Raw genomic sequence first — 19391 nt, 5'->3', positions numbered from 1 at the left:
GCCGGCCCGCAAATGATTTGGTATTGATCGTACGCTGACGACAATATCTGCCCTTCTCCGCCGAGGGCGGTGGCGCCTTGACGAGGACCACGGGAGATGGACCTCTACGACACTCCGCCGTGCTCTGGTCCGTGGCCCTCGCCTCACGTTATTCTATACCGTGTTGCTTCTTGAGGTTTTCTAGGTTCTGCTGGCGCTCGGCGAGGTCTTCTTTCGATCGCGCCATCTTCTCTGGCTGGTGATATAGCACTGCGAGGGGGTCAGTAATGCGCCTCCGATATTCGGAGCAGGCGGACGGGGCGGCGAGCATACCGACAAGGTATCTGTTCTGGAAGTTGAAGCCGTTGAGCTTGTCGCAGGCCGATTTCGCGTCCATGACGTCCTCGTAGACTACGAATGCGGTGCCCTTGGTGTTGTTGGCGATGCCCTGGCGAATTTGGCTGGCAAATGGTCAGCGAAAGGATAAAGAAGACACGGCATATTGAGCTTCAAACGGTGCGCATGGCAAACGATAGCAATGATGCTAGAGGGCTGGGGGCTTCACTTACCGCACCGGGCCAAACTTGCCAAAGAGGTCGAAGAGTTCTTCGGGGGTTACGTTGTAGCTAACGCGGCAGGTTAGCGCTCTGTCTGGCATGGCGGCACGGTCGCCGAGCGGGCTGTCGCATACCTCAAGTTCTTGACGAATAGAGCTCTGTGGGTGGGCGTGTTAGCAGACATGTTGCAGTGGCGGCGGCGAGCTAGGGTTCCCCGCAAAGAGCAGAGAGAGACAGAGAGAGGGCAGGCGAGCAGGCGGGCTTACCGGTTCACTTCGGGGGCAAGTTTTCCGCCGCGACTCATAGCTTGACTGCTGGAGGATGTCGAGCTGTGGTGGTTGGACTGGCAATGGGGGCGGGGTGGTGGTGGAGGAGTTGGGGGTGTCGTTGAAGATGCCAGGGCCCTCTAATAAGCTGGAGAAAGTCATGGATGGGCGAGCGATGCGGCACGTGACGCCGCTTTCGAGAGAGCCGCTTCACCCCAGGATGGCCGGTGCTGGACGTCGATTGATGCCCGCCGCTGCGCTCCCAGCACGCCTGTCCTCCGCCTCGAGATCGAACAACCTTCTGCCGGCCCGCCCCAGTCTGCCGCGCCGTCATTGAGGCTGCTGCTGCTGCGCGCGCTGAGTGCGCTGCCCGTCCGTCGGCCTCGAGCTCGTCCTGTGGTAGCCTTCACCTCCAGCGCTTCTCCCGCCAACACCTCCCCGCCTCCTCCGTCCTCCGCACACTCGCCGCGCCCGCTGCACAGCGATCCATCGTCTATCCATCGCATCGAGACCCGCGGCCGGACTCCTCTTCAGGACATGCTTCTCATCAATTCACGCTCGTTCTCCCCGCCCGACACGCCGTAGCGCTCCTCCGACGAGCACCTCCGACGACTCACCACCACCCCCTCATTCGTCCCAACACCCATCGCCCGCTTCAAACTCACAATGAAGCGTTCATACAAGCCTGAATTCCAGAAACCTCCGCGGTCCGTAACGCCTCCGCCGCCGGACGTCGAGCCGCTCACCCCCGTCCACGACCGCGACCAGCTGCCGTTTTCCTGGGACTACAATGGCACACACAACGCGCAGCATTTCGGCGAGGAGCAGGACCGAAGCCACCTCAATGGGCTGCATCGCGACGGCTTCTCCCACGCACGGCTCGGACATGCCCCCGCTGCCGTCATCACGTCTCCCCGCGACGGCTATCCAGCGCCTCCGCGCACTTCATATTCTCATGCCCACGGCTCCCCCATCGACACGCTCGCGAATGCAGCATCGTCTTTGGCAGCAAGTCCGGTCTTCCCTCAGCCTTCTCGCCGTCCCTCGCAACCACCGATAAGCCCTACCAACACATTGCACTTCGCCTCCATCGGCGGCCGTTTCAGAGATGACCACAGCTATTCTGAGCGGCCGGCGAAGCGCGCGCGCTCCGAGTTCTTTCCGTCTCCACAGCATCCTTTTGCCGCTTCGCGACCGATGACGAGTCATGTCCAGGTCCAGTCCCCGCAATGGAATGTCGAAGAGATGGTGGACAGCGACACCAGGATGTATCAAGAACGTCCAATGCCTAGCCAGGCTCCTCCTGATATCAGGAGGCTCTCTGACGCACAGCTGCTCTTGGACTTCACACGTACTGCCTTTACTACCTCCGTGACAACACAATCACAGCCACACGCAACTAACGGACGGAGCACAGTATACGCCGCGCACTCGGATATATCTGGTTCGCACGGCATACTAGTCACAGACGACCTCATCTCTCGTCAACGGCCTCATTACCAAGATATCTCACTCAAGTACGGCGAGCAAATGCCCGTGGCAGGCTCATCCGGAGGGCCTTTGATGAAGGACACTTTTGAGGAATCTGCTCTGGCTTCAGCTGTGCAAACGCATACCCCGCCAGACGATGCATATAATACGGCTAGCTCACTGGCTATCCCCGAGACCAACGGCTATGTCGAACCGAAGAAGACAAAGTCACATCAGGGATGGCCGAAAGGAAAGCCTAGAGGTCCTCGGACTGGAAGTGCTAGTGGAAAGAAGAGGAAGGTCGCAGCCAAAGTCAAAACTACTATTCCCAGAAGCCCAAAGATTGCTCCGGATCAACTTCATTCGCCACAGAGCCTCCCCGCTAGTTCTCCCAAGTTCTCGTCGCTCGAACAGCCAAGAAATTCCGAAGGACGGCTATCATCGCAGCAGGAAAATGCGGTGCGAGATCGACGACATTCAGCATCTGACCTGGCAAGATCTGATTGTGGAAAGATTCTCAGCGTATCCGAGCCACTCCGTGCCTTGTCTGTTCCGCCCGATAACAATATGACAATCACTGCAGCATCCATCGAAGTACCCAAAAAGGTCCCTGTAAAAGACAGTAATGCGATGGCACAGCGCACCATATGCGCCGGGTGTAACTTTACCTCGTCCACAGTTCTCACAGGAGAAAGCCAAGATTGGATCCGTTGCGACGGGTGCAATGGCTGGTTTCATTTCGCTTGCGCTGGATTCCAGACTGCACGCGACGTTAGGGGCGTAGACAAGTACTTCTGTCGCCCATGTAAACCGACACATGGTCCCACCACATGTAAGTTTTCCAGCTCTTGTGCTCCAAATCAAAGCTCTAAATACGTGCAGATGTTCGGAAATCCAATCGTGCCCATAGCACTGTCGATTATGCCGGTCTCAACGAGGGTGTCCTGCGGACATCAGACGAGAATCCGGAACATCACTACATTCGGAATTTCAAAGATGGCACCTACCAGTTCGACAAGGAGACCTTCGCTCGTATGCCACCTGAACTCGTAAATCTAGAGTATTTTGAAAAGATGAACGGGTTCCGTGAGCCGATAGTAATCCCAGCAAGCCTGAATCCCCGTCCGAAGGTCCCATGCTCCGATGTCAAGATGACTGATGTCATCAGCGAGAATACGGGTCCGTCAGTTGAACCAGACTACGAACATTATGACTACGGCAGCGTTCATGATGACGGCCAAGATAAACTGGACATGGTCATACCGCAGGGGCTGACAGTTCGTCGTGTTGCAGAGATGTATGGACTCGGAGAGCCTGTTGAAGTTATTGACGTCAAGTCACAACAAGGCGAACCTGATAAGAAATGGGACATGAAAAGATGGGCAGATTACTACGAGGAAACAGGCGAAAAGATCGTCCGAAACGTCATCAGCCTTGAAGTATCAAAGAGCAAACTCGGCAGACTGATTCGGAGACCCAAGGTGGTTCGTGACATGGATCTCCAGGACTCGGTTTGGCCTGCGGAAGACAAAGCGAACGCTCCGAAGGTTCAATTCTATTGCTTAATGTCTGTCGCAGACTGTTACACAGACTTTCATATCGACTTCGGAGGCTCCTCCGTTTACTACCATATCGTCAAAGGGAAGAAGACCTTCTTCTTCATTCCTCCAACCAAGCAAAATCTCAAGAAATACGAGGATTGGTGTTTGTCTCCCGCCCAAGACCACACATTCCTAGCCCACCAGGTCAAAGAATGCTACCGTGTCGACCTATCAGAGGGAGATACCATGCTCATTCCAGCAGGTTGGATACACGCTGTTTGGACTCCCGAGAACAGTTTGGTCATCGGTGGAAACTTTCTTACGCGGCTTAATTACGGCATGCAAATCCGCGTCTTCGAAGTCGAGAAGGCCACGAAGGTGGCAAGGAAGTTCCGCTATCCCAACTTCCAAAAAGTCCTATGGCTCACTATGTTGAAGTACCTTGACGATGACCCGCTTCCGCAGTTCGTCGCAAATGCTCTAAGTGACGGCAAGAAGTTTGAGAGGCAGATCGCCATCTACTGTGAACCTGACCGCTTCGGGCACAATTCGCACCTAGGCACTCAGTACTACAATTCACGCTACTATTCTAAAGCTGAACTGGATGGTCTTCCGGATCTGGCCAATTACATTTGGCGAACGGTCATGATTTCACTTGGTCAAATTGAAGGGATCACACAGGAGACGCGTAATGCGGTAAAGCGCTCCATACCGAAGGGACGAGGAGATCCACTCGAACTAGTGAAGAAGTTCGCTATGTGGACAGCGTGGAAGAGAGGAAACGAGGAGATCCCTCAATGGGCGCATCCCCAGGCTCTACTACCAGAGAACGGACCATCGAAGGGCGAAACTAAACTCAGTGCTGCCGCTTTGAAGAAGTTAGAGCGTAAGTCCTGGAGTGAGGCCTTCCGAGCCTCTAGAGACCGACCCTCACGGCAGATGCCGGCAGTGGCAGACACAATAATCACGAATGGCGCCGCATCTAGCCATCTATTAGCCCCAACTCCCCACGTTTCCCAACGATCGATACTGGAGAATGGACGGCACCTCAGCACCCCTAAGACATCTCAGCTAGGCCCTAAGCGGATCGCTTGTGACGCTTGTAGGAAGCGAAGAATTCGATGCAAACACAAAGATGCCTTGACCGAGTCTCAAAGAATCATGGCAAACTCAAGCCCGATACTGGTCACCACTCCTCTGACCGGAAGCTCAAGCCTCGCTGGAGTAGCTATTCCACTCGGACAGCCTATCAAGCTGTTGGCCAGTGACATGGAGCCGGTAGCCTCGGTTCTATCAAAACCGCCAAAGCCAAATGGGCTTGTAGCAGCGGAAGCTGCAGCTTCCTCTTCCGATTTTTCCCTAGACATACCAAACAACAAATCGGGAAGGGTAAAAGCGTGCCTTGATTGTCGCAAAAGCAAGGTAAATTAACCATCAACATTGTACAAGTTCAGCACTAACCATTAACGACAGCGCCGGTGCATACACGATGAGTACGGCCGGGTCGATCCAGTTAAAGCATCCGAGGCCCCAGTTCCCCGTGGTTCAGCAACAAAGAAACGCAAACACGGCGACGATGATGCTAGTCCTGCAAGCAAGAAGGTGAAGCGAGAGCCTCTTCCTACGGCGACATTAGCATATACAGGGGAGCTTGTTCCACCAATATCGCCAGTCATCGACCCTCAACTTGAGGAGTCTTCATATCCCTTGCCATTCACCCCGGAGCTCCATGATTCTATCACGATATCGTCGCTCGCAAAGAAACCACACTTTTCTCCACAGAGAGAACCAGACATGCACGGCATCTCCTTACAAGCTCAGGGTAGAGCTTCGGCTGATGTGTCATCCGCGTTACCTGTTATCGACCCGATAGTCTCCTCGATTGAGAAGCCACAGGGCGATCCATTCACGGTTTCTGTGTGGGAGCAGCAAGACCACCAGAGATCGCCTACCCAAGTTGACCCAGTCACGCCACGTCGAAAGCCCGACTCGGACCATCGTCGCCACGAGAATATGAATCCATCATCACCATTGTCAGATATCGCTCAGGTTATATCTCTGGTGCACAGTCAACATGAAGACGTTCTCTTAGAATCTGTCCACGTTGCCGCGCCTTCGTCGCACAAAGGCAGCAATGACCGGAAAATGAGCCACACTCCGCGGCCTTCATCAAGCGGCAAGGGTGTCACCCCTACAACAGCGGACGTAAGCAAGTCTCGGCGTGACAGCAAGGGCACAATTAAAGTAACGCAAAAGGCAAGAACGATTTCGGGCGCCTCGGCAAGCACCGGATTGACTCCGGAGGAGGAGGCGGCAAATGCGCGTCTTATTAAAGAATTGCAGGCGCAGGAGTACTCGCTCAGGAGACGAAGCAAATGAAGATGCTATTTGCGAAGAGTTTGGCACGATGACTGGTCCTTTTTATGTTTATCCTGCGACGATTGGGCTAGTGCAGCCTAGGTCACAAAGGCTTCTTTGGAATTGAGGCTACCGGCGTGCTTTGAGTTTTTCTAGGATTCGGGTGGATAGGCGTCAACATTCGTCTAGGATGGTACCAATACCCGTGTAACACTTTACTGGCTGCATTTGAATTCTTTGCGAGGCGTTAGCTGTTAACAGAGCTGTCCGAGTCCTTTATCACTGTAGGATGTTGATTGGGCTATTGGTTGATAGTCATATCATCATGTTGTTGTCAGAATCATTCGTCAGGTTTTCCTAATACAGCGTCGTCATCAGCTTGTGCACAGTTGTCTGCTGTGTGCGAAGTGCTTTAGTGTGCTCATGAAGACCTGTAGGAGATGAAACGCGATCTTTGATCAGTTTTGTTCCTCGTTTTAGACCGCGTGGGCGTGGCTCATAGTGCTCGTGCCTTACAGTCGCCATACTCAAGTCGGCAGTGCACCACATAAGACATGTAGGATTCGCCTAGCACACGTAGCTGAGGCAAATAGTCATCCGCGCGTTGCCATAGAAGTCCCGATACTCTTACCTTCTTGTCCTAAGGTGGCCAACTGTGTTTCATTTCCCTCTCACGTTCGTTGTGCACGATGCTCGAACTGGTCATCTGAAACTGAGGCTTTCGCATGACTACGAAGGGGCCTGATCATGTATGAATTCTTCATAGTATTAGACAAATGAGATTGGTGTTCTTTCGCGCTCTTGAAGTATACACGATTCCATTTGAATTAATCTTGCGTACTATCCGAAGCCTTGATATTGAACTTCAAATCCGACTTATCCGTTCCCTAGGTTGTTGAAGCTTCGCCCTCGATGTGCTGGATAACCTTCAGCTCCGCTTCTTCTCGCAAGAGAAGAGCAACTCCAGTTCCCTATCCAAGTGGCCCTCGCATCATTACAATACCCCCAGAGCCAGAGATCCACCATCGACATCAACATGTCCGTATCGTAGTCCCTACCACGGCATTCCCTTCAGATCACACACACAAGAGCCATCTCCACCACCACAGGCACCATCTGCATCCAAGACCAGACACTCTGCGTGGGCATGGCATCAAACGCGCAACCTCGCCTCCACCTCCTCCACCCCCAAGTCCGACAGGGAAAAGCGTGCATTTCAGTCCTGACCTGCGTTCCAGCAAGCTCAAGTGGCCATGGATTGCGGATCCATTACCAAGGGCTCCGAAAGAGGAGACGACTGCATACCGAACTGTATACGCATCGCCTCCGCCTACGAGACGCCGTGAAAGCACTACTCGATCGGCCACTAGGGACGCATTGGGCTCCCGAGATCGAAGGTCCCCAGGGCGGCTACGCAGAGTTGCGGGCTACGATGTGCTAGCTTCCGAAGTCCCATGGAGTTGGGACTGCATTGAAGAGCAGCCACGGAGGAAGAGGAGAGGCGACAGACTGAACTACCCGCCATTTGGGCCGTCGAGCAGCTGGATGTGACAGGGTGGGGGGAACAGCAGGGCCCAGAGCCTCACATTGTACCAGAGCTATCAAGAAAGGGTCACTTTCGAGACTATTCACCATCTGATGCAGACGGCGGAGCGGGCGTGATCGTGCGGCGTGACTCGCACCTCGAGCATGACGAGGTTCGGGTTGGCGCAGGGCTGTGGTTAATTTAGGGCCGGCTGATCGTCCATGCCAGGGCTCCATCCGGCCTAGCTTTGTTTGCCGCCCAGGCGCATCCCACACCTCCACCCGTCTCAGCCCTCCGCCCTGCCCTCACTCTCTCGCATCCACAGCACAACTATACGACCCCAGCGTCCCCCTTCCCGCTTCCACTACCCCGACCCTTCTCTAGTCGTCAAGCGAAGCCCGAGTTGATGTCCACTATCGAAAACCTCAAGTCTTTCGGTACGTCAGCAAGCCCCGCACAGCCCCGCCAACGCAGATTCCTCTGCGCTTCAGCAGCATCGGCCCGTTGTTTCGAGCGGAGCCTCTCCAGCGTTACTCTCGATGACCTAGTGTGTTTTGCTGACTGTGCACATAGACCCTTTCGCCGAGGCCGAGTCCGAGCCTGGCGAAACCCAGCAGTCTCAGAATTACATCCACATACGCATCCAACGTACGACGCCTCATGCATAGCTACCGCGAACTTGACTGACAACCAGCACCAGAGCGTAATGGACGGAAAACCCTGACCACAGTGCAAGGGCTGCCCAAGAAATTCGACCAGAAGAAGATCCTCAAGGTCATCAAGAAAAAGTTCGCTTGCAATGGCACGATCGTCAATGACACGGAGATGGGCGAGGTGATCCAACTCCAAGGCGACCAGCGCAAAGATGTCCACGACTTCCTTGTCGATAAGAAGGAAGGCCTAGAGCTGGATGCGAAGACCATCAAGGTAAGAAGCATGCAAGGCTGGCGTGTCGGTTATGGTGCTAATTACTGTGTCTGTCAAGGTCCACGGTTTCTAAGCGGTCCATGCCTCGAAGCCCTCCGGCTCGGACGGAGTCGTCCCACAATCGATAGCAAGTGGGATAATGGAGAGGCTTGGTGGACAAGAGAGCGGAGTCACCTCTGGACATGCCCAAACTTTAGTGGGCAGAAATTGATATGCAACGGCCTATGGCTTTAGGGAAGCATACTTCTGCTATGAATCGACATGAGTTGACACTACGACTGAATCGCGTTGACTGTTCCTGCTGTGCTTGACATGACGTGGCAAAGGCTAATCAGGCGTGAATCTGTAGGAGCATGATCCTAGCCGCTAGTACCATAGCAGATTACACATTCCCTCGATTTTTACATACATGTTGTACACTTGGTTATATTACAAGGACGAGACAAACGGCTCAACCTTGGAAGGTCTCTGGATGCAACACAAAACCTATGTATCGTCAATCTTGACCTTCCCATCCCGTCCCACCGTAGCATAATGCACTCGTGTACTCGATTCCTGTGGTATCGGTACAGAAGAAGCTGGAGCACTTGCGCTCTTTTCGCTAATGTCTGCACTCTTTCTAGACGATGTAGGCCCAGGCGGGCTGTCCGCGATCTCATTCACATCGCGTGCCGTCAGGACATCTCGTATGCTTGAGCCTCGCGATTGCATGAGCAGTGTTGACGGGCCATGAAACTCGAGGAATAGCTAGTAGCAATCATGTTTAGTTAAAAATTCTTCACGAGCAGCCGTTCGAGTGTGCTTACCCTGTCTCCCCAGATAGATCTTCTCAACCAGGTCCTCCAGGCGAAGAGAACTCCAGTGATGGTCCTCCAGGTCGCTGTCTCCGCCATGGTCTTCAAGAATTTGCTGCTCTCTACCAGTGGACCGAAGTCATATTTTGGAATTTGAAAGCGCAAGGCAGTTGACTTGAATCTGTAAGGAAGCGGTGGTTTCGAACCAAGGACATATGCTACGACGTGACTGCAACGGGTAAGTCTTAACCCCAGTGATTAGAAAGAATACATACCTAGGATGCACGATATAGCTTTCTCCAGCCTTGAGCTGGACTTGATACACCTGGCCCTTTCCTACAAGAGCCATCAATCCTCTACCAGTCACCTGTGAATTGCCCCAATGTGCTACACTCTTCAACGGTTAGAGTGCTGCCGTTGAAGGATGTGTTTTCTGAACATACCAATTGGGTGTTGAGCTTCGGCTTTACAGAGAGCGCGTGGCCTGTCCATGCTAGCAGCGCGTTGCGTTGTGCTACCACCCAGTCATCCCGGCCATCGAGATGCACTACCGCGAATGACGATATTAGAGACTTGGTGGAGATGAGAGTCGAGATCGGGGTGGTGGAAGATATCTTTTGCTGTCAGAGACCATTGTGTAAATGGGTTGGAATCGCGGCGTACTCGTTGGTAGAGGAATGGGATACCCAGAAAGGCACGCCTGAAGGGCTCCAGAAGGGACAGGGTGGAAACAGTCTATGTCATATCTTAGTCCCTCGTATGGTCGGCTTTTCATGATCTCTTACATTCTCCGCTGCCCCGCTAACACCCACTAGGGTCCCTCTGCGAGTATACAGATTTTCCGATGCGGACAACGACACAGAAAGTAAAGAAAAGGGCGACCCGATCACTTCGAATCGAGCATCTATGATATTGGTCAGCGAGTCTGCGGAGCACGCCAGTTTGAACGAATAGTAGGATACCTGGAGCGGGAGAAGAGCCAGTGGCATTGCCAGGGCTAAGTTCCTGGTCGACAATCGGCGATATCGAAGGTGTGGAACTGATATGGACAAATCTGTTGCGGCCAATTGACGCATACAGGCGAGCAGAGCTCACGAAGCGCCCGCTCGCCATACATCGCAGTGATGAATGGGCGGAGGGCATCGCTGCCGGCTGCTGGACAGAAGTTTGCTGCTCGTGAAGCTCCCGGTGTTCGGGCTGGGAACGACAGTCGCGTAGGGCTAACTTGCAAACGCTACAAACAGCGGGAGGGCGACCGAGATCGCGGCATCAGCAAGCTTTCTCGCCTCAACCCTCGCGTCCGTGTGTAGAGCCCCAGCTCCATGGCAGACAGCCACTCGGGATACAGCTTCCCAGCGCACGAGTGACCTTGCCAATGCTTTCATATGCCACCTAGTCCGCACTGACGATGCTAGCACGCTCATTCACGCGGGCTCTCCTTCCACGGCCAACTGCGCGATTGAGCTATGCTGGCGCCTTGAAACAACGCAATGCATACCGCCGAAGCAATCTCCTCCTCCTCCCGACCCTCCGAGTCTTTGCGACCAGCCCTCCTCACAGAAAACAAAGCCATGGTCAACGGCCACCAGGCCCAACCCCAGAGGCTGTCGACAACGTGAAGCCAGACTCTTTGGAGAAGAAGCCGGAGTCTTTGGAGAAGAAGCCGGAGTCTTTGGAGAAGAAGCCGGCGACAGAGGCTACTAGGAAGGACCCGCTTCTGGCAGAGCAGGTTGTGTCAAACAAAGAGCAGCGTAAAGCAGACTGGGCAATCATGAAGGAAATGTCTAGATATCTGTGGCCAAAGGTAGTGCCCGACTTCTGCTGTGATGAGGGGCTCTAATGCTTGAAAGGATAATCTTGGGACGCGCTTTCGGGTGGGACTGTCTGTTGGGCTACTTGTCGGAGCAAAGGTGTGATTGATACACACCCCAGGCGCAAATGGGCCACTACTAAATAATTCGCTAGATTCTGAACGTTCAAGTACCATTCTACTTCAAGAGTATCGTAGACTCGATGAACATTGATTTCGTTGCCATAGGCGGGACTGCGTGGACAGTGGCTGGATCCATGATTTTGGCGTGTAAGCTTTTCAAATGCTGGTCTACGTTACAACGGCTAATGAGTGATCATTGTAGATGGTGTGACAAGAATAGGGGCCACCCTTTTTCAGGAGGTACGAAATGCGATATTCGCTAGTGTCGCACAGAAGGCTATCCGCAAAGTTGCCTGCAGTGTCTTTGAGCATCTGCTGCGGCTCGACCTGAACTTCCACCTATCCCGCCAGACTGGCGGTCTGACTAGAGCTATCGACCGCGGTACCAAGGGTATCAGCTTTTTACTAAGCTCAATGGTCTTTCATATTCTGCCTACCGCCCTCGAGATCTCCTTGGTCTGCGGTATCCTAGTAAGCTCCATCCATATAGCAGTCTATGTTTAGATGAGGTTGCTCAACACTATAGACGTATCAATACGGCGCCAAATTCGCTATTATAACTGGGACCACAATGGCAGCGTACACGGCGTTCACGATCCTCACCACATCCTGGCGTACAAAGTTTAGAAAGCAGGCGAATGCTGCGGACAACAAAGCTGCCACTGTTGCGGTGGACTCACTGATTAACTATGAAGCAGTGAAGGTATGTTGCTCTACCAGTCTTGTGTTTGGCCTGGTTTAACAAGCGGCAGTACTTCAATAATGAGAAATATGAAGTAGGCCGTTACGACAAAGCCCTCCAATCTTACGAACATGCTTCCATCAAAGTAGCAACATCGTTAGCTCTCCTCAACTCTGGACAGAACCTCATTTTTTCGAGCGCTCTTACTGCCATGATGTTCTTAGCCGCAGATGGTGTGGCTACCGGGTCCTTAACCGTGGGCGATTTGGTCATGGTGAACCAGCTTGTGTTTCAGCTTTCAGTGCCTTTGAACTTCTTAGGTTCAGTGTACCGTGAACTTCGCCAGAGTCTCCTGGATATGGAGACGCTTTTCAACCTGCAAAAGGTCAACGTGGCCGTCAAGGAACCGAAAGATGTTAAACCTTTACTTCTCACTGGTGGTGAGATTCGATTTGAAAATGTCAAATTCGGCTATCGACCAGACAGGCCGATTTTGAAGAATCTGAGTTTTACGATACCGGCTGGGAAGAAAGTCGCCATCGTTGGCCCAAGCGGTTGTGGAAAGTCGACCATTTTGCGCCTTCTTTTCAGATCGTACGATGTCCAGGAAGGCCGAATTCTAATCGATGGTCAAGACATTCGCGATGTTAGCCTCGAAAGCTTGAGGAAGGCAATTGGTGTAGTGCCCCAGGACACTCCCCTCTTCAATAACACGATTGAACACAACATAAAATATGGCAATATGGAAGCCAGTGCGGAAGAAGTTAGGGCTGCTGCAAAAAAGGCGCACATACATCAAAGCATACAACAATTCCCTGATGGGTACGATACCATGGTCGGAGAAAGGGGGATGATGATATCAGGTAATTAGCACGCACCTCCCGAGGATTTCGATTGCTAAACTAAACAGGGGGCGAGAAGCAACGCCTAGCGGTTTCCCGACTGATCCTCAAGGATCCTCCCCTGCTTTTTTTTGACGAAGCTGTATGTATATTGATATGCCTACCGCAGATGCCTATCTGACTGACTCTCGGATAGACTTCTGCCCTTGACACCTACACCGAACAGAATCTCCTGGCGCATATCAATAGCATTCTCAAGGAAAAGAGCCGGACTTCGGTGTTCGTCGCCCACCGCTTGCGTACCATTTATGACAGCGATCTCATCATAGTCCTCCAATCCGGCGAAGTGGCCGAAAGTGGTACGCACGAGAAGCTAATAGACCGTGCTGGAGTCTATTCAGAACTATGGAGTGGTAAGTCATCGCTGATTTCCCTGCCCTAGCTTTTCGTTGTCAGAACTATGCTAACTGCTGAAAAAGCACAAGAGACGTCGCTTGATAGCAGCAGTGACGAGACCAATTATTCAGGAGAGGGGTCTAGATAGCAGTTGTAATAACTATATCGCGATCGAGATATTGAAGAATATATGTCCACATGTCTTATTTTAGGAATAAAAATGCTCTTCATGACGCTAGAACTGGGGCGCTACTACTTACCTTTCTCTACACGTGATGCCATACGCGAGGCCGTACGTGAGCTCGTACCTGAGGTTATACGTGATGCGGCACGGCTATACAGCCTCTACGGCGCATCCTTCCCGATTCCTTTAGCCGTATGTACTTCGTAGTATACATAAGGCCATAAAGTCTTGGACCCCACGCCGAGCCAGACCCCTAATCGAGCCACCCCCGCCTAGCGTATTGGTGGCGTACAGGGGATCATTGAATGAGTGAATTGGAATCAAATTTCATATGTAAATACATTAAAAGTCATTGCCAGCTCCTTCCAGGCAAGCTTTACAAGGCCTACTTGCCTCGTAGCGCTGCAGCTCTCTCCTTTGCATCCAATTTTTCCCGTTCCTTTGTCTCTTGGTCCATCATCTGCCTACGAGCTTCCTTAACCATAAGCTACCGAGCATTACTAAAGTGCTTCTTTATCTTATTCTTACAGACCTTCTTCTGCTTCTATATAAGATTCTTATTTAGAACCTAAAAAGCAGCTCTATCTATATAGGCAGTTAGAGTTATCTCTCTAATATTAGAGAGATTAGGAAGACTAAAATTATATATAATATCTTAAGGGCGTTAGTACTAGTACACCCCCTAATTAGTAGCCGCACACCCCCTTTCTAGTAAACGTACAACCCCCCCTCCCGTCTAATCCTCTGATTGGCTCGGAGCACTCCTCCGAGGCCTCCGATTCGCTCGCTTAACTCGCTCACTAATTCCAAATGCTCTCTCCAAATGCGGCGTGGCCACAAGCAATCACATCCTCATCCTCCACCTCCACAATACACCCCCTTCACCTCTCACCATGGCCCTCCTGCCGCCACGGCTAGACTACTACGCTACGGCAGAGGAAGCGCATATTGCTCTGCAAGCGCACGCCTCAGCGCAGGGCTACGGCTTGGTGAAATACCGCAGCAAACCGGACAAGACTAAGGCAAAAGTGATTCAAAAGGTATGGTACCGATTAGGATAGCCAGGAGGGGGCGGCGGCGATGTAGGGGGGCCAGGTTTGATGCGGAGGAGCCGTAATAAGGTGAGGTTTTAATTGTTTTGGCATGCTCCTAGGCACGTAGGCACGTAGGTAGCAATATAACAGCCTATATATACTTCAGGAAACGGAAAGAATGCACGATAAAACGGGTAGGCTGCACAGCCTACGTATAGCTATATATATAGCCTATATACGTACGGCCTTACTTACGCACAGCTGTATATAGAATACAGGAAACGGATAGAATATATAATAAAATAGAGAGTTTATACAGCCTTATATACGGCTACGCCTACGGCACGGAGGCCTTAGAGAAGTACTTTAAGCCAATTAGAGGATTAGATAGAAGGGGGGGTATACGTTTACTAGAAAGGGGGTGTGCGGCTACTAATTAAAGGGTGTACTAGTACTAACGCCCTATTTTAAAGCTTTTTAAAAAGCTAGTTAATTTTTTTTAATTTAGCCTTACTTCCTATAATAAACTTAAAGCTCTATTTATAAATTATAGCTATACGAACTAAGGAACAGGCTATATCTATAGCCTAACTTTCTATACTTTTAATAAATAGTAAAATCTTCTTAACGTTTAGTATATAATCTTAACCGGCTAACTAAATTTAAATAAAAATAATTTACTTAGAAAATAAAAGTTCTTTATAACTTAATAAGCTATAGAAAAGCTATATATTAGCGGAATAGATTTTATAAGTTTTAAAGTATTTAAGTAATAATTACTAAACCCTTTAATATTTTTTACTTACTTACTATATAATATAAGCTATAAAAGAATAAAAAATAGTATATAATAAAGTATTAGAAATAGTTATTTTAATAGAAATATATTAAATTTAACCTAGTATTATAATATAAGTAAAAGTTGCTATAAGTATAGAATCTAACCGTACTCCGCTCTATACTACTTTCTAATATAAGCTTTTATTCCCTTTTCTTCTCTTTTTTTTACGCCTTTAAAAGGGGTATATATATATAGTTAATTACGCGTATACCTTTATACTAACCCCGAACCTTACTAAATACCCGGAATTAGTATAGCCCTAAAACCTAAAACCCCTAAACCTGGATAAATTTAGAAGAATATATTAAAATAGCTTACTTTATAATAAAGCTTATAAAGCTGCTATATAATTCTAGTAAATATATATAATAACTATAAACGTATAGCGTTATATACTATAGAAAGCAAGGTTTTTATCCGAATACTATAAGGCAGCAAACGGTTTTCCCTTATAAATAAGCCTAAATAGCGCAGCTATATAAACTTTAATAGGATTTATAATAGCTTAATAGAATAAAATAATAATAAAATAATAATAATAATAAGTATAGAATAAATAATATATATATAAAAAGACTACTAATTATATACCCTTTAATTTATAAACGTATACCCCCTTTTTTTAGCGCTTTACTACCTTCTAATTAGCTTAAAAAGCCTAGAGCTTTCTTTAGGTATTTACCTTTACGTTTTTCTATATATAATACTATACGCGAGGCCGTATATAATACTATATATAAGGCCGTACGTAAGCTTATATATAAAGCTATATATAAGCTTATATATAAGGCCGTATATAATACTATATATAAGGCTATATATAATACTATATATAAAGCCGTATATAAGCTTATATATAAGGCTATATAAATTAGTATAATATAATTACTTATATTATATATAGCCGTAATTAAGAACACGATGCAATCGACCCCACAGCATCTTGGAAATACAACCCAAGGAGGGCCCCTAGGGGCTATCCAAGGCCCTGCGAACAATTGTACGCAGCCTCAAAGCCCTACGAGTAGTGCCGGCGGCGTCGCGGTAGGTACACCGCGAATTGCGACCCCTAACGCGCAGCCGCCCCAGCAACAGCATCAACAACAACAACAACAACGCCAAAACCAACACCAAAACCCGAAGCCCATCAAGAACGTCCACCAGGACGTCCAAGACCTCGTCAACGAAGCACACGGCATACAAGACCTCCTGCGGAATAAGCCAATCCAATCCCTCGAGATAAATGCGATTGTCCAAACCCTCTACAACTTTGCAGGACGCGTCCTGTTCGGCCTCTCGGATACCGCGAACGACCTACGGCAGACACCATGGAAAAAGCTGATAAAGATGATGGAGGACACGAAAAAGGAGGTACACGCGTTGTCAACGCACAGGAAGACGTATGCCGCAGCAGCAGCAGCAGCAGGCACAACACTATTAGCTATGCTAAGCGGCATAGCTGCGCAATACAGGAAGGCAGCAGGAAATGGGCAGTATGCAGGGCAACCTATAAATATCTATAAAATCACCATCTATATTAAGGATAACAACGAGCGAACTATAACTGCAGTAGATATAAATATAACTATTACCTAGAAGCTTTAAGCAGCCGGACCACCGGATATAATAAAAATTAGCGGTATAAAAAAGCTATAGAGTGGAGACGTTAAGGTATATATTGCGGATAAGGCTATAAAAAAAGCACTACTTAAGAAAAGGGAATAGGTATAGGTGCTAGGTAAAACAGTATATATATAACTGCCTATAGTGCTAATAGAGGTGTATAAAGTACCTAAGAACTTAAACCTAAAAAGCTAAATACTTAAAAATAATATTATTAGAGCTAACGCGATAATTAACCTAGGCCTAGTTATTAAGAAAATAATATAAAAGAATAAAAAGGGTATTAAAGCTGCGCGAGAGGACCTAGGCCGATACACTAGCTTAATTATTACTAGTATGCGTATAAAAGTAATAGTAGATAAAGCTATTATAAAAAGATTTATAATAAGTAGATAATTACTAATAGCCTTAAAATATAAAGCAGGCTTTATAGCTATATAGTGCTTTAGATACTAGAGCTATAGGTATATTATAAAATACTATAAAAAGAACATCTAATATATAGTATATATAGGGGAATATAATATAAAATAATATATAGCAATAGATACTAAAAAGTGCACTAACTATAAAAAAAACTACCCGGTATATAGTGCCGAATATAGTATAAAAAAAGGGGCCTAGCTATAGGCTATATTAAAAAGGTAGGTAATACTATACTAATATAATACTAATAAAGGGCCGAGCTTATATACGCGCTAGGCCCCGCTAGGGGTATATATAACTTTAACCTAGTTTAGGAAGAAAAAAGCTGCTAATAATAATATATATAAAGGTAGTATAGAACTAAGGCCAGCGCTAACAGCACTAAAAAAAGTAGGACAACCGAAGATATTTAAGTATCCTAATAAGAACCTAAGCTAGCCGAAAATTAACAGAATAATATAGACTGCTTATTTAACGTAGTAATCTTCCTATTTAATACCTTTTTAGATACTATATACTTGTAACGGGTCGTTTCTTCTATACCTTCTAAGTGTCTTACACTAAGGCAGGGTATAGGCAAGTCGTTGTCGGGGTGCAATAGTCTTTAAAAGGTGAGGCAATAATCAATTAAGGTTTAAGACGGGGTTGTTACTTCCAATAGGTAATATTAAAGTCTTGAGTTGAACACGAGGTTCCTATCTATGCAAAGGAGCGTCCCTTTATATGAAAGCTCCGTCCTAAGAAACCTCTTGCTCGTATGGCTCGTGGCCTCGAGCCCCTCGAGCTGCTCTCCTAGCTCGCAGCCTCGAGCCCCTCGAGCTGCTCTCCTAGCTCGCAGCCTCGAGCCTCTCGAGCCATCACGTGACCCTGTCCTCGTGATGTCCTATTCTTAGATCGTTCCCATCCACCAGCAGTCCGTGGGGGAATCCAGGATCCCTATGCGTCCTACACGTGACCCTCTTGGTCCCGTGACTTGGTTCTGTGTTATTAGTCTTATCTGCTTGCTTGTCTCTGCGAGTGCCTCTGCGCTTGGGTTGTTTATATTACGGGTTGTAACACTCGCTCCCCCTTCCAAGGCTTTCGGCCCGAAAGTATTTCCGTGGTGGGGTCTCGGATAAGTAGCTGGCGATGCCCCATCTGTTGGGCCGTCATCGTGCCACTCTGTTTCTTCCTTCACAATGTCCAACGCCTTGAAAGCCAGGAAACGAGAAAGCTGTCTCGTGCTTGCTGACCGTATTGACGCGTTTGGTTTGAAAGTCATGCCTTGTTCCCGGTGCAAGTCTCGGGGCTTGTCATGTGTGGTTTCTACATCTGACTCGGATCGTTGTGCCGCCTGCGTTCGGGCGCAACAATCGAACTGTGATGTCGCTGGCATCTCAGCAGCTGCCTGTAAGCTGTCGCATTCCACTGTCGTCTGCAACTGTGTTCTGTCTAACCCTCTCAGGGCGGAAACTGGCCCGTGAAGAGGACAAACTTCGTCGCGAGGAGTCGGAGACTCGCGCGACTCTGAAAGCGGCCATGGCGAAGCTGGATCGCCTGGATTCTCAGAAAGAGTTGCTGCGCAAGCGTGGTGAAGAGATGATGCGTCGTGGTTTTGAAACTCTGGAAGAGCTCGAGGAAGATGATCGGAAGGAGGCTGAGCAGAAAGAACGAGAGCGTGTCGAGCAGGAAGGCTTGCCTTCTGCCTCGAGAACTGTCGGGTATCCTTCTTTCTTCCTGGGTGTGCTGGGCACTGCCAGCCGTCTGTCCCATTGCCATGCATTCTGATCATGTGGCAGTGGCATTCCTTCTTCGGGTTCCTTTGATCCTTCCTGGTTGGACGGTGCGTTGTCGCCGTCTTTCTGGGCTGTTCCGGATTCTGGCGGTGAAACTGCCACAGGAGTTCCTGACAGTTCGCCAAACTCTTGACCGGTTCCCATGTGTTCTCGGAGGTGCCGTATCCTTTCCACTTGATCAGGTACTCTATTTGCTAACCGTGCTGTCGGGAATCCAGGATTTGCTCAACCTCATATT

The 19391-nt window shown here is 49.3% G+C and overlaps 7 protein-coding genes across 7 annotated transcripts; 4 read left to right on the top strand and 3 right to left on the bottom strand.

Moving 5' to 3' along the window:
- Nucleotides 1–148: 148 nt before the first annotated feature.
- Nucleotides 149–840, bottom strand: BDZ99DRAFT_391855 (pre-mRNA branch site protein p14; the record flags this gene model as incomplete). Its single annotated transcript, XM_033715752.1, has 5 exons — nt 149–249; nt 313–440; nt 549–605; nt 671–694; nt 803–840. The coding sequence occupies 5 exons, from the start codon at nt 838–840 to the stop codon at nt 149–151; spliced, it is 348 nt and encodes a 115-aa protein (XP_033574755.1).
- A 2062-nt stretch (nt 841–2902) lies between these two features.
- BDZ99DRAFT_391820 (Clavaminate synthase-like protein) lies at nt 2903–5424 on the top strand (the record flags this gene model as incomplete). The annotated part of the gene is made up of 3 exons (XM_033715750.1): nt 2903–3104; nt 3155–5235; nt 5287–5424. Coding segments are annotated over 3 exons (2421 nt in total), but the record flags the coding sequence as incomplete, so codon positions are not given.
- A 1477-nt stretch (nt 5425–6901) lies between these two features.
- On the top strand, nt 6902–7861 carry BDZ99DRAFT_66006 (uncharacterized protein). The gene has a single exon (XM_033728804.1). It carries the CDS (start codon nt 7084–7086, stop codon nt 7720–7722), a length of 639 nt encoding a protein of 212 aa, XP_033574753.1. The 5' UTR covers nt 6902–7083; the 3' UTR covers nt 7723–7861.
- Nucleotides 7862–8102: 241 nt separating this feature from the next.
- On the top strand, nt 8103–8696 carry BDZ99DRAFT_489381 (anaphase-promoting complex subunit Apc5; the record flags this gene model as incomplete). Its single annotated transcript, XM_033722980.1, has 4 exons — nt 8103–8133; nt 8270–8344; nt 8397–8647; nt 8682–8696. The coding sequence occupies 4 exons, from the start codon at nt 8103–8105 to the stop codon at nt 8694–8696; spliced, it is 372 nt and encodes a 123-aa protein (XP_033574752.1).
- A 413-nt stretch (nt 8697–9109) lies between these two features.
- BDZ99DRAFT_572686 (uncharacterized protein) lies at nt 9110–10623 on the bottom strand (the record flags this gene model as incomplete). Its single annotated transcript, XM_033728222.1, has 7 exons — nt 10380–10623; nt 10203–10321; nt 10081–10152; nt 9861–10031; nt 9693–9811; nt 9430–9646; nt 9110–9370 (listed from the first exon to the last, which is right to left on the bottom strand). The coding sequence occupies exons 1-7, from the start codon at nt 10558–10560 to the stop codon at nt 9110–9112; spliced, it is 1140 nt and encodes a 379-aa protein (XP_033574751.1). The 5' UTR covers nt 10561–10623.
- A 95-nt stretch (nt 10624–10718) lies between these two features.
- Nucleotides 10719–13524, top strand: BDZ99DRAFT_446679 (P-loop containing nucleoside triphosphate hydrolase protein). Its single transcript, XM_033717981.1, has 9 exons — nt 10719–11221; nt 11268–11327; nt 11383–11497; nt 11553–11821; nt 11877–12053; nt 12103–12895; nt 12943–13016; nt 13071–13287; nt 13354–13524. The coding sequence occupies exons 1-9, from the start codon at nt 10826–10828 to the stop codon at nt 13416–13418; spliced, it is 2166 nt and encodes a 721-aa protein (XP_033574750.1). The 5' UTR covers nt 10719–10825; the 3' UTR covers nt 13419–13524.
- Nucleotides 13525–16591: 3067 nt separating this feature from the next.
- Nucleotides 16592–16755, bottom strand: BDZ99DRAFT_464700 (uncharacterized protein; the record flags this gene model as incomplete). The annotated part of the gene is made up of 1 exon (XM_033720382.1): nt 16592–16755. A coding segment is annotated over one exon (164 nt), but the record flags the coding sequence as incomplete, so codon positions are not given.
- Between the last annotated feature and the right edge of the window lie 2636 nt (nt 16756–19391).

The sequence above is a fragment of the Mytilinidion resinicola genome (assembly GCF_010093595.1).
Source record: "Mytilinidion resinicola strain CBS 304.34 unplaced genomic scaffold BDZ99scaffold_13, whole genome shotgun sequence".
Taxonomy (NCBI): domain Eukaryota; kingdom Fungi; phylum Ascomycota; class Dothideomycetes; order Mytilinidiales; family Mytilinidiaceae; genus Mytilinidion; species Mytilinidion resinicola.
The sequence above is the reverse complement of the archived record's forward strand: the minus strand, read 5'-3'. Positions and strand labels throughout refer to the sequence as shown.